Genomic DNA, 13,274 nt, shown 5'->3' with positions numbered 1-13,274 from the left:
CAGCAGCAGTCCTTTCTGAGGCCAGTTGACAGAGAGGACACTGAGAAGAGTGGGATGTGTGTCTCTCTCTGAGGTAAGACTGCTTTTGGCAGTTTGTTCAACATTCTTGGGCCTGAGTAGGTGGAGGCAGGGGAGTCAGCCAGTGGGAGGTGAAAATTCTGACTGAGCTGTGATCAGGCAATGGTTTCTGGAGTGCCTTGCTGTCTTCCCACCCACCCAAGTGAAAGCATTAATTCCCCCACACAAACATAGCTCAAGGGGAGGTGACCTGGAGTTGGCAACCTGGCAGCCTCTACATGGAAAAAAGACACTCTCTCTTCAGGGGGGGAGGGAGCCAAGCACCTGGACGTTGGCAACAGTGGTTCCCTGGGAGGAAATGGCTGACACTGTGAGGAAAGCCACTGCAAGCCTCCTTTTTGCTCTGCTCCCTCTTGAAGTGGCTCCTCCCTGCTGTGAACAACACTCCTTCTCAGCTGAAGAGATGTTAACTGCTTCTGTTTGTATGGATTAAAGGGAGGAAGGTAGAGATAATGAAATAAAAAGACTGAAAGATGAGAAACAGAGAAAGAATGAGAGAAAAAAAGAAGGGGAAGGTAGAAAAAGAGGGGGAGAAAGGAGTGAGAGAAAGAAAAATAAGAACGAAGAATCAGGGCCCTGAGGAGAGGCAGTTGTAATCAGTAAGCTCCCAGCAGAGAACTGTCTGTGTTAGAGGTCAGTGGCCATCTGATGGTGTTCTTGCCTGACAGGGCTGGTGGTGGGCAGAGAAGGGCACAGGGCAGGGGACAGGACAGTGAGCCAATGTGACGCCAGAGGGGGTGATAGACATGTGATGTGCCAGTGGCTCATGGAGTGCAGGCTTAGCCAATGAGGGGCCTGGATTTCACTTCACCAGAGGACTTTTAGGCTTTTATTATAAAGGATGATTAAAACCATAAACAAGTTATCATACATTATCGAGAAAGAATTTACCTCTTCCACATTAGAAGCAGTTTTGGCAGATGTCTCCATAAAGATAAGCCCATGCTCTTGTGCAAATGCTTCACCTTCTTCTTTTTTGACTTCTCGTCTGGACTCTAAATCACTAAAGTAATCATACAAGAGTTATTCATTATAAAATAAGTTCACTTGCCTAGCTAAACCTCTTTGGATAATTTGATCTTATGCCCTAGGCCAGCTGTTCTCTAGTAACCAGTAGTTAAAATACCAACACTGGGATGCAAAAGTAACACAGGTGGGATGCACCACCCTCTCTCAAGCAATGTTTCCTCTAAGCTGAGTTACTGTGAGCTAGCTCAGTTTTTTAGCCTCTGGCTCACACATTTGTGTCTTAGCTCACAAAGGATGGCTCCAGAGTAAACTAATTTATGCCGTAGCTAAATCACTCATTCAGAACTTTAATTCCAGTAGCTCATGAAGTAGAATTTTTGCTCACAGCCTAGAGGGAGCATGCCCACCTGCATGATGTGGATATTCTGCCAACCCTATGTGCCATGGATTATCCATCTATAACCTTCTCCCACATTCCCACTGCACACCAGCAAGCGCATCTGACATCCTGCTTCCCATCAGAGATTATACACTGTGCTTCTGTCTTCTCCTCCATTCCCCTTAGCTGTCACTTAAAAGTCACAGAACTATCATAACCCATGAACTGGCAAAAAAGACAATTGGGTTCTGAAACAAATCAAACTTGAATATTCCCAAAAAGCTTAAAAGACTATACTGAGGCTAGCATACTTTGGTCACATTGAGGAAAGACAAAGGCCACTGGAAAAGGCAGTAGGAAAGGAAGATCATCCAACTCGAGATGTACTGACTCAGTAAAGGAAGCCTTCAGTTTACAAACCTTTAGAAGGCTGTCAATGATAAGGTTATTTTGGAGGTCATTCATTCAAAGCATCTCCATAAGTCAGAAGCGACTTGACAACACATAACACACACATTATCCTAATTATTACAGCAACTAAAAAGAATGTATACATCATACCAAATACATTTTAGTCAATAAAGCAAACCTACATTTTCCAAACTGCACTATCCATCTGTTGCAATTAAGCATTGCCTCTTTTTCCTGTTGTTGAAACTCTTGTCATTACAGTAACAACTAACTCAATACTTACACACAACAGTATAATTTTCAAGTACTTATGGATTATTTTTGTTTGTTCACGTTTTAAACTGGGAGAGATAAAGTTTACCACTACCCATACTAGTGCAATTTTTATATCCTTAAAGCTTACAACAAATGATGACTATAATAGAATGAATGCAAGCAAATAAATGTTCTTTTCAGAAAGAGAGGGCTTTTGTTTTTATCATGGTAGAATTCTGGTATACCCCCAGAAGAGCATTACACTGTAGGGGACGAACCTCCTGGTGATCCCTGGCTCAAAGGATATCTGACTGTCCTCAACCAGAGTCAAGGCCTTTTTGGTCTAGCGCAGGCCTGGTGGAACTCTGCCTAATGACATCAATGCCCTGAAAAACCTAGTGCACTTCTGCAGGGCCTGTAAGACAGAGATGTTTCTCCAGGCCTATGGTTGAGGTCAGTCAGATATCCTTCAGGGGGCTGTACCACTGAAGGAAAATAATTCTTTGGAAGCTGTGTAATGGTACCTTGGCTTAACTAACATTCAATGGCATTTTTGGAAGTCATCTGCCTTTAAATAGGATGTTTATGTTGCTTCTAGAATAGAAACTTTGACCATTACTTCTGTATTTTGCTGAGGAACATATTCAAAATGAGTGTTATGTACCCAGCAACCTTGTATGAATCCTTCTTCTGAAAATAATTATCCTGATAAAATAACATTTGAACTTTTCCTCTGAATGGATTTCTTGAGATAATTTTTAGATGAAACTGACACTCTTTTTCATTTATTCATTTGTATATGAATTTGGACTGTTATTTCAGTACAGACTGTTGATGGTTTCTGATAATATATAAACTTTAGAATAAGGACTTCAAAATGTTTTTGCATATTTATTCTTGCAATTTTCAAAACACTTAAAATATTTTGCACACTTTATACAATGTTTCCTTCTTTACATACATTACTTTGTACACTGTATCCTTCTAATTATCCTACTATGGTTAAGGACAGCAACACTTTTTCACTGAGCCTGGCCTCCTCCATATCTTCTCTCCCCCAAGGGGGAAGGACATAAATTTGTCCTTTATGCAACATCTGAAATAGCTATAGAACTTACTTATTGTTTTAACTGTTTTAATCTGTTTGTAAATGTATTTAATGAAATATAAGAGAGAGCGGTCTAAACTCAAATAAACAAATCCAAATTCACTGAAAAAATGATAGATGGAACATGTGAACATAGGTGGGACAGCTATTCCCTAACACTTGGACTTCAGCTTTTAGACTGAGTGTAATAAAAGCTAACAAACGTCCACTTCCACGTTCCTTCATGTGGAATTTAATTGCTGGAATGGAAAATGCCCTACACCATACATCCCAGGGGCCGAATAAGGCCCCAGAAGGCAGTTATCAGGCCCCTGAGCAACTGGCTGTCATCTACTTCCTTCTCCCTTTCTCTTGCTTCCTTCTGCATCACAGCTTGCTTTGCAAGGCTTGCTCAATTGCACAGGAGCTACAGAGCAAAACCTCCATTTTCTCCATTGGCTGAGGCTTCTCCCTTGGGGAGGAAGTGGGGGGAGCCAGAGCTTGTTTTTCCAGTCTCTCTCAATCACACAGCAAAGCTACTAAGCCAAGTCTCTCTTCCTTCTATTGGCTGATGCTCCTCCCCCATCAGTCCCCTGGGGAAGAAAGGAAAGAGCCAGAGCTTCCTTTGCCCAGTTCCTGGATCCCATGCAAGAAATACCAAGAAAGCTCCTTTAAAACCAACAATTGCTAATGTTTTAAGCATGTTTTAAGGGGATTTTTTTAAGAAAAAAACTGTGTCTGTGTTCTTTATAAAGTTTATAGCTCTGCTACAGAATCTTAAATAGCTACACACATGGCCCAGCCCAACTTGGCCCAGCCCAGCCTAACATGGCCTGGCCCAACAAGGTCTCATTTATGTCAGATCCAGCCCTCATAACAAATGAGTTCGACACCCCTGCCCTATACCTTTGCATGGTGGGACAAGCGGGGACATGCAAGAAACCTGCAGGAAAAGTGAATCCCACTCCCCTGCATTTGCTTCTTTCCCTCTCCCCCACCCCCTTTTTCACTTTTTTTGCTTCTATCTCATTTTTCTCCATTTGGGGGACAGAGATGCTTCTCCTAATGTAAACATTATACCTCCTCTCAATACAAACAGCATGGAATGTGCTGTTTAGACTTGCAGGAGCATCCCTTTCAAGCATTAAGCAACACAGACCGCTGCTTTGTACTTGGGCTTCCCAGTCTTCCGCTGTTTGCACTGGGAGAAGGCAGTGCCAAGCGCAAAGCAGCAGCCTCTGCTGCTTTGTGCTTGGGGAGATGCTCCTCCAACTGTAAACAGTGCATTTGGGGGGGATGCTCCTCCAAGCATAAACAGTACATTTCACACTGTTTGCATTGAGAGAAGGCAGAGCCAAGCCCAAGTGTGAAGCACCATGCTCTGCTGGGGGAAGTGCTTTGTACTGTTTGCCCTGGATGGAGACAGCGCTGAGCCCAAGTGTAAAGTAACACCCTGCTGCTCTGCACTTGAAGGGGGGGGGGGTGCTTCTCCAAGTGTAAACAGAGTATTTTGCTCTCAATGCACTGGGAGAAGGTGGTGCTGAGCCAAAGCACAAAGCACCAGTTCCTGTTCCTTCCCATTTGGGAAGGCACTCCTAGGTCCGATGAGGTTCTCAGCCTCTGCAGCTTGGCCCACAGCAACTCTTCCCTGCCCCCGCATTGCTGACACCACTGTTAAACAGCAGGGACGTTTTTACATTGTTTGCACATGTGCAGACAACACTTTTGATTGTTTTGGGGGGTGGGGATTTACACATATACACCTAAATTTTTCTTAACTTCTATCTCAATACAAGCCAGACTACAGATACGGGACAGTTCTGTCTACATATCAAAGCATATATTGAGAAACAGCATTTTTAAAACAGTTCATCCATCCCTAATAGAAAGTAACTACCAAAAAAAAATCGTATCTGTCAATGGTCTAGATCCTACCAAACATTTCCACTTACAATTTATTTTGAAAATCTTTGGCAGGATCCAATGCAAAAAACTTTTTAGCAAGGTCAACATATTGTCTAATCACTAAGACAGTGGTGGCCAAACTGTGGCTTGGGAGCCACATGCAGCTTTCACACACATTGTGCAGCTCCTAGAGGTCAAGGAGGAACATAATGCCGGCTTACTCTCAAGTAAGCATGCGTAGCATTGAGGCCTCAGCCAGCCTCTGAGCACTGACTCGTAGGTAAGCAACTACTTTCACTGTGTGGAAAGCAGGGGAAAATAGGCAGGCCTGCAAGCTCTTCACCACCCCCACAGAGGCTGCCCAAGGACCTAGAGTGGGGAAAGAGAATTCAAGAGCTGAGGGAACCACTGGAAGAAGGGGCAGAGTTAAAGACAATGACACAGGGTTCCCCCTTAGTTCGATAGCTCTTGTAGGGGCTATATTTACTAACCTTGGTGTCAAGGCAAAGAGAGATGCAAATGATGCAAACAGTGATCAGTGATTTATATGGTACGTGTGTGCTTCCTTCTCCCACTTGTGCCAAAAAATAATTCCCTATCTCAGGGGTGTCAAACTCATTTGTTATGAGGGCTGGATCTGACATAAATAAGACTTTATTGGGCTGGGCCATGTGTGTCATAAAATGTAATGTCAGGTAGTGGATATGTAAACACAGCTTTTTTTTTTAAACCACCTTAAAACATGCTTAAAATATCAGCACTCTTGCAATATTTTATTTATTTAACAGTTTCTGATAACTGACACTTATTACTCTGAATTATTACATCAAAATCTGGAGATAATGTTTGTGCTGTAGCAATCTTGAGTAGGCTTTTCAGATGTTGTTCAAGTGTGTATCTGTTAAGCTGCAAACCTACGTCTGGAAGGAAAACTTTCTCCAGTAGAACACGGCACTTGATCCCAAAAGATTCTACAAACCCTACTTTTGATTTATTGACATTCATTACAAAATTCTCATGGTCAATGCTTTGAGCCTAAGACCCAGGGGAAAACATGTAATAGCTGGGCATTGCGATTTTTTGTACATAAGCTGCTTCATGTGCTGATCAACCAATTGAGAAAACAGAGGCTTTGCTCTGTAGCTCCTATGAGATTGAGCAAGCCTGGCAAAGCAAGCTGTGATGCAGAAAGAAGCGAGAGAGAGAAGGAAGCAGATGACAAGTGAGTGGCTCCCAGGCCTGATAGGAGCCTTCCAGGCACCTGCTCCGGCTCTCGGACTGCATGTTTGACACCCCTGCCCTAACCTTTCCCTAGGTTAGTCCCAGCTTTTGTTTTTTTTAAAAAGTCTCCTCCTAGTATGGTTATATTGTAAAGTGCATACATATGTATTTTATCTTTCTGTGCAAAGTAAGTATTAAAGAGTTTTAATAAAGACGTGTAATATTTGTTCATGTCTTGTGGCTCTCAAACATATGATGTTTATTTCTATGTAGGTCTTACGGTAAGCAAGTTTGGCCACCCCTAAGACAACACTTCAAACATTTTAACACAGTCAGCTACATAAGTTATGCAGGACACAGGGTTGCAGTCAAAAATCTCTTTGGCATGACTGCGGGCTCCCATACTGATAGCAATACATATAAGCTGCTTACCATGTGGACTGGCTCACACAGAAATTCTCTGTATCAGTAGCCCACTGGAAACTCTTTTCAACAGAAATTATAGTGATCGATAACAAATTAAATACTTCTGAATCAGCAATTACACTTTAATCTTTATTCTGGATTAAATTCTTCCCACTCTTAACCTAGAAATCTTACATCCCTACCACACTGTCATCAATACCCAAATAAAGCGAACTAATTGACAGACAAAAAAACCCAGTCAGTCTAAACTCAATAAAGAGGAACACTATGGTTAGTCAATTTATTGAAAAGTTGATTGCACACCTGAAAAAAGTGACATTGGATCAGAAGCCTTGAATTAGATACTGTGCATTTGTTTCTGGCCAGCAATACCACCAATTAATTTTTTTAAAGTTAACCATTAAGTAAGAAAACTGAAGGCACTGTGTGAATCTTTGTTATTGGGTTGCCAGGTTCCATCTTCTCCCTGGCAGAGGGGGATTTGGGAGGTGTTCCAGGAGAGGAAGGGGCTGTCCCTGACATGATGATATCACACAGAGTGATACCATTGTGTTGGGGATTCAGTGCCCCGAGCACACACATACATCACTTTTCCCCAACCATTTAAAGGAAACCTTCCCTTTAAATGGTTGGGGGAACAGTGGGCACCAGGCACACCTGCAAATATGCCACTTGCAGGGCAAGTGTGCACAGCCCCCACTCGGAAACAGCAGGCACCCAGTTCCTGCCCTGCAAGTTGTGAATTTGTTGCTTGTGTGGCAGGAGCTGGAGGCCACCACTTGGAAGGAGCAGGGACCCCGCTTGCCTGCCCCACAAGCTGCAAATTTGCAGCATGCAGTGCAGACGCACAAGTCACTCACTATTTTCAAGTGGGGGCTGCAGATAACTGTTGGGGGTGGGGCTTCCCCCTCAACTTGCCGGCATTTTGGGGGGATCTTGAAAAATCAGGGGATCCCCTGCCCCCATGTGGGAACTGGCACCCCTACTTTGTGGCAATCACAAAAGCAGCTAAAAAAAGAATAAAGTTCAGTCTGAAAAGGATTAACTTTAAATAAGATTGTGATTATTATAACTGTCTGCTGAGATACTGTTCAGACAAAAAGATATCTTGAGCCTACAGTAGAATGGAATTTTGCTTTTTCCTTCTTTCAGTGCTACAGCCTTTCAAATACCTTTAATACTGTAGAAAAGACATATCTATTAAATACTCCTGGTACTTTGTTTGAGTATTTTTTTGAGGGGGAGAACAACCCAAGTATCAAACAAAGGCTACCATGTACTAAAATTCTTATTTAACTCTTATATGGGAGTAATCCAATTAAACCAGTATTAGTAAATATGTGACTGCAGACCCATACCCCTCACCTGTTGATACACAGTTCTTAAGAGAGTGCTGCTTTACCTTTTATTTCCAATTAGCATAATGACCATATTGGAATTGGAATGCTGACGAGCATCTTCTAACCATGTCGTCAAGTGGTTAAAAGTGTCCCGCCTGGAAAAGGGTCAAAATGTAAGTTAGGGAAGATAAAGAAGTGATAAGAGTATTATTTTATATTCCAACTAATTAACAACTCCAAACAACACACAAACTAGAAACAAAAATATAAGCATTACATAGCTCTCATAAAAAGTCAGCATTCCAAGGTAAAAACAATTAAAATAAGGCCTAATTTTTCAGAATGTTTATAACTGAATCAGCATATTATATAACATAAAATAAGCAGTCAGCATATTTAAAGCTACAGAATAAATTCCTGTTACAACTATTCAAGGGAGTTCAGATGAGCATGAATGTTTAAACATCCCTCTCTATGGGCGGCACCCTATAATCCTGATGTCAATTTATTGGGAGAGTCTGATCTTGAAACTAATACTCCCTTACTATACTAGAATACTGATACACACAACAGTTCTATGGTCTCTACCCAAAGCAAATACAATTATCTTGTAAATGTAAAAATGTTGCAGCACTCATTCAGTCCTAGTTACTTCATGTTCTACCAGGTAACTGATTATGATTTAATGTACTTTATATCAATAATCTTCAACTGTTTCAAATTTACAATCCAAACTTTCCATATCAGACCTTGCCCTCCCCCAAAAAACTTTCACATTAAAGCCAAGCCAGGATTTGGGCATCAGCAGCCCAGCAACAACCGTGTTAGGGTTCTCTCCCCTTCTCCAAAGCAGCTTAAGTTCCTATGCTTTAGCTGCAGACAGCTATTATCAATATAGAGATATTCCTACAGAAAAAGATTCCTTACTTGAATGTAAAATATTTTGGGCACCATCTGCAAGGTTCTCACCTTGTAATATCATACACTAGTAAAGCCCCTGCTGCGCCTCTGTAGTATGACCTTGTGATGGAGCGGAAAGACTCTTGCCCAGCCTGTTGAAAACAAAATTTTCATAACTCATTTGGTCTTTGTGTTTTCATGCAAATAAAGCAACAGTCTTGCTACTTATACTAAGAAATTTATTGTATAGGAATTGAGAAAAAAGGACAAAACCTCACTATTTCTGTAAAAGAGAAGCCACATTTTAGAAGTCTGCAGCATAGAACCATTAGGAGAAAATATCAAGAACAAGACCTCTAAACCTTTTTTGGCAATCCCTGACAACCCAATTTACTGAATGGCTTCACAATACATGAATCATTATTAGAGCACAGAATGGACTCCTAGCAACTAAGCTCTGAAGACAAATTTGAAAGGAACCAAATAACCCAGTGCTTCACATTTGAATTCAATAACTCCCTCCCTGGGGCAGCTGTTGACACTAGAATAAATAAAGCCCATTGTAAATAAATGATGAATGACATCTTTACGCCCACCATCTGCTGGTGTAAAGGTTGCAGGAAGGCCAAGGATGCAGATTTTATCCCTTATATCATAAACTGCAGCCAGCTTTCAACAGTCTTCAGATGAAATACTTTGCACAGTCATTTTATTATGAAAAACAGAAAAGGGTTTTGAATTTGATTTTATATCATTCTGTTCTACACTTAATCAATTTCCTGCATATCTGTCAGAATGCTTGTCAAAAGGAAGTAAAAAGGCATCTTCATTGCTGCAAGTGAAAAACAGCAGAGATCATATGAAGAAACAGGCACTTTTTCCATTACTAGAATATTCTAAGTTTACAATTACATCTATTTTCAAGTAGATGCCCTACTGTTCAAACACTTTTTCCTATTAGGCACTTTTCCCTATCTATTAAACTTTTGGGAGGGTTATAAATTTAGTATATTTTAAAAGCTTCACCTAATCATGATTTGGAGTAAATGTCAAATGTTGCACAGCTATGTTTTGCTACAAATAAACCATATGTACTTGTGTCCAGTGGTTACATGCAAAGAAACTATGCAATTTTCCATTGTTCCTCTTCAGGCCTGCAGCCCCTTCTGACTCCTTTGAAGATAATTTCTGTTGTCACAACAGAAATCTGCTGGGGCAGCCCAGCTCTGAAAGACAAGCACCCCCATTCCTCTCTTTACTGCACCCCTAACATAAATGCTATTCCACATAGTTCTCAGTACTTCAAGGATGATCTATTCCAGTGAACTGCAGGAAGGCCAGAAATTCTGTGTGCCTTTGTAATACTTCATTGGATACAAGCCCTGGTTATTTAGTAATTAATAATGCTAGACAGAAAAAATACAGTCTATTACATGAAAAGATGCTTAATCTACATTCACATTTTGAAATGCTTATATATGCGTGATTGCAGATATGACTTTGCCCTCCCATTTCATTCATAACATAGGATGTTTATCTGTAATACATACATATCACGGTCCAAGAGAGAGGCTAAAGAGACCTAGCTAAGTGGTGTGAGAGAAGGCAGTATGAGAAGAAACAGGAAAGAAGGGGTTTTCACCTATAATATAATTATCCAGACAGACCAGTCACAAGTTCACGTAATTTCCCATTGACTGAGTGGCCTATCACTCAATCTCAATGGAGAGCAACCCCCTCCCTCCAGTCCCAGGACAGACAAGGACTGAGTCACTGCTTCACAGAGGAGGGAAAGAAACTCTTCCCTCAATTGGCTGAGGGAGGGAAGAAGAGGGAAAGAGTCACTTCCGTATTCTGGCATCTTGAGCTTGATGGGGTTCACGGAGCTCGCTTTTGGCGGCCCCCCAAACCAGGCGGTAGGAGGGGTGCCACACCTGTGGCATTTCGAGGGAGACCCTGGTGGGGTCTTCTGACAGCAAGAGGCTCTACAGGAGCCAGGGAAACAGCGGCGGCTGTTCTCCTGTCTGCCCTGATGTTCCACCATCGTAGGCACTATGATGGCAGTAAGAGATGAATGCCCGACTGCTTTCTTCTTCTAATAAGCTTCTATCACTTCATATTTCTACCATAATCATTGAAATGCTATCATGCAAGTAAGTCTTTCTTTTTTTTACTACTACTGATTAATGGATCTTTTGTTATAACACCAATTGGGACTGTTAAAAAAAGGGGGGAAGAGGAGGATATTCCCCCCTTTCTTCTCTCAAGGGAGGCTTCAAAAAGACAAAGAACAAACTTAAGAACTCTCAATAATTTAAATTGGACTGAACATGGATATTTGAATGGATTTGATTTACAACTAAACAAACTATAATGAGAGCATTATTTTATTTCAATACGGATCTGAATAAAAGTCGAATACATTTTTAAGAGAAATGCTTTTGATACCTGATTGGGACTGAAATGATTACAACCAGACTGTAAGAGAAAAGCACAAGGCTGAAGGAGATTTAGAAAGAGAGACTATCTGGGATTTTAAATGGCTTTTTAACTTTGATTATCAGACTGAGTTATACTGTGGGGAAGATGGCGAATCAACCTGAAGTGTTTGATAAAAAAAGATAATATGGTGCCAAATCCTCAAAGCAGGAAATCGGTCTGCTGACAGAGTCGATACAAGACAAAGTGGAAACCTTTATTTTAAAATTTACAAGTGTGGAGTGGTGAAGGGATCCCAGTGGTGTCTACAGAAATGAGAGAGGTGGATAATGATCCGATTGGAAAGGGGTTGAAAGAAATCAAAATGGAGACATCGTGCACAGTTACAAAAAGGAGGTGGAAATCAAGCCCGATTAAAGTTTTTACAGCAGGAAGTGACGGCGTGGAGATCTCATCGCTTTCAGTAAAATGGATCTATGTGCCAAAGGGAAAAAAGGCAGATTACTTCAAGAAGATCAAGGCTTGGAAAGCTTTCAAAAAGAAGAGATTATAAACTCTTGCTCTTTCTCCTAATTGATCAACATGGAATTAATAAAAGAAAACTGGCATGCAGCCTTGAAACGGCTTTGCAATAACAAACGAGACTTCTAGAGGCATGTGGCTTTGAAATGGCAAACGACTTTTAAAATCTGAATGCTTCTCTTCTGTATGTTATTTTTATCTATGGATTGTATAAAAGCTAAATAGAGCAATTTAATAGAGTGGGTTATGGAGGAGTATGATTTTTTCCATAGGCAAAAATAAATAAGTGTGAGAGAGGGGGCTGTTTTCATCTAGGGATCCTACTTTTCTTTTAATAAAGTTAAATAGAGCAATATACAAGAGTGGGTTATAGAGACTGTATGATTTCTTAACTTAGATAAAATAATAAGTATGGGAAATGAGGCTGTCACTGTTTATTAAACTAGTGCTTCTTAGAGTAATATGAAAATAGGAGATATAGTCTCCAGAAAGTTTAATGAATCTTAAACATTCATCTTAAACAATTAATTTGGGCCAATTTCTAGTAAGGTAGACAACACAGGTATTTGAAAATTTTAAAGATTTGCTCCTGGTTCTCCCCCTCCCCCCTTTTTTTAGCAATAGAACCTGTTGATATTGAAATAGATAAAGTACTGCTAGGTTTTATTTTGGTCTTTTGTTATTTTTTTTTCATTTTTTCCACTGTTGGAAGCAATTAAAGTAGTATTAAGGATAAAGAAATTATATTCAACTTCTCTGCTTATGACGATTGTCAGTATTGTTAAAGTTAGTGCTTATCCCTAACATGGTTAAAATTAATCAGTGGGCTTTATTTTGTGGTTGGTCCCTTTGCTTTTCTCGTTTGTTTGTATTAAAGATGAATAGCTTAGATTTATATTATAAGCAATAGAATAGTAAAAATATATATAATAAAATAATAAGACTGTATAATGTAATGGTTGTATTGGGTTAAAATTTAAGGCTTGCAGGTAGAAAGAATTTAGTATCAGGTTTGGAAGGTAGAAATGTAACAGCTATATTTACTGCTTTTCTTTCTCTTTTCTTTTTTCTCTTTTGTTCTTCCCCCAACTCTTTCCTTTTTTTCCTTCTCTATCCCCGCATCCACCCTTTCCCCTTATACTGAAATGTAATAAAAGAATTATATTCTAAGTAAGTAAAGTAAGTAAGTAAAATTTTATTTATATCCCGCCCTCCCCCGCCAAAGCAGGCTCAGGGCGGCTAACAACAAAGGGATAACAGTACATTAATAAAACATTACATTTAAAACCACTTAATACATCAGTTAAAACAATTACTAATTTAATAACATTACGCTAAGTCT

General features: G+C 40.3%; 1 protein-coding gene across 1 annotated transcript in view; it reads right to left on the bottom strand.

The window, feature by feature from the left end:
* Window positions 1-13,274, bottom strand: part of LOC132575197 (ras-related protein Rab-2A) — a 70,964-nt gene that overhangs the window by 22,424 nt on the left and 35,266 nt on the right. The window contains exons 4-6 of the mRNA XM_060243749.1: window positions 9,041-9,123; window positions 8,134-8,226; window positions 970-1,081 (exon numbers count right to left, since the gene is read on the bottom strand). Coding sequence (XP_060099732.1) covers window positions 970-1,081; window positions 8,134-8,226; window positions 9,041-9,123 — 288 coding nt within the window. The remainder of the gene's footprint in view (window positions 1-969; window positions 1,082-8,133; window positions 8,227-9,040; window positions 9,124-13,274) is intronic.

Source organism: Heteronotia binoei, chromosome 7 (genome assembly GCF_032191835.1).
Source record: "Heteronotia binoei isolate CCM8104 ecotype False Entrance Well chromosome 7, APGP_CSIRO_Hbin_v1, whole genome shotgun sequence".
NCBI classification, from domain to species: Eukaryota; Metazoa; Chordata; class Lepidosauria; order Squamata; family Gekkonidae; genus Heteronotia; species Heteronotia binoei.
Note: the sequence above shows the minus strand (reverse complement) of the source record. Positions and strands in the feature narration are given on the sequence as shown.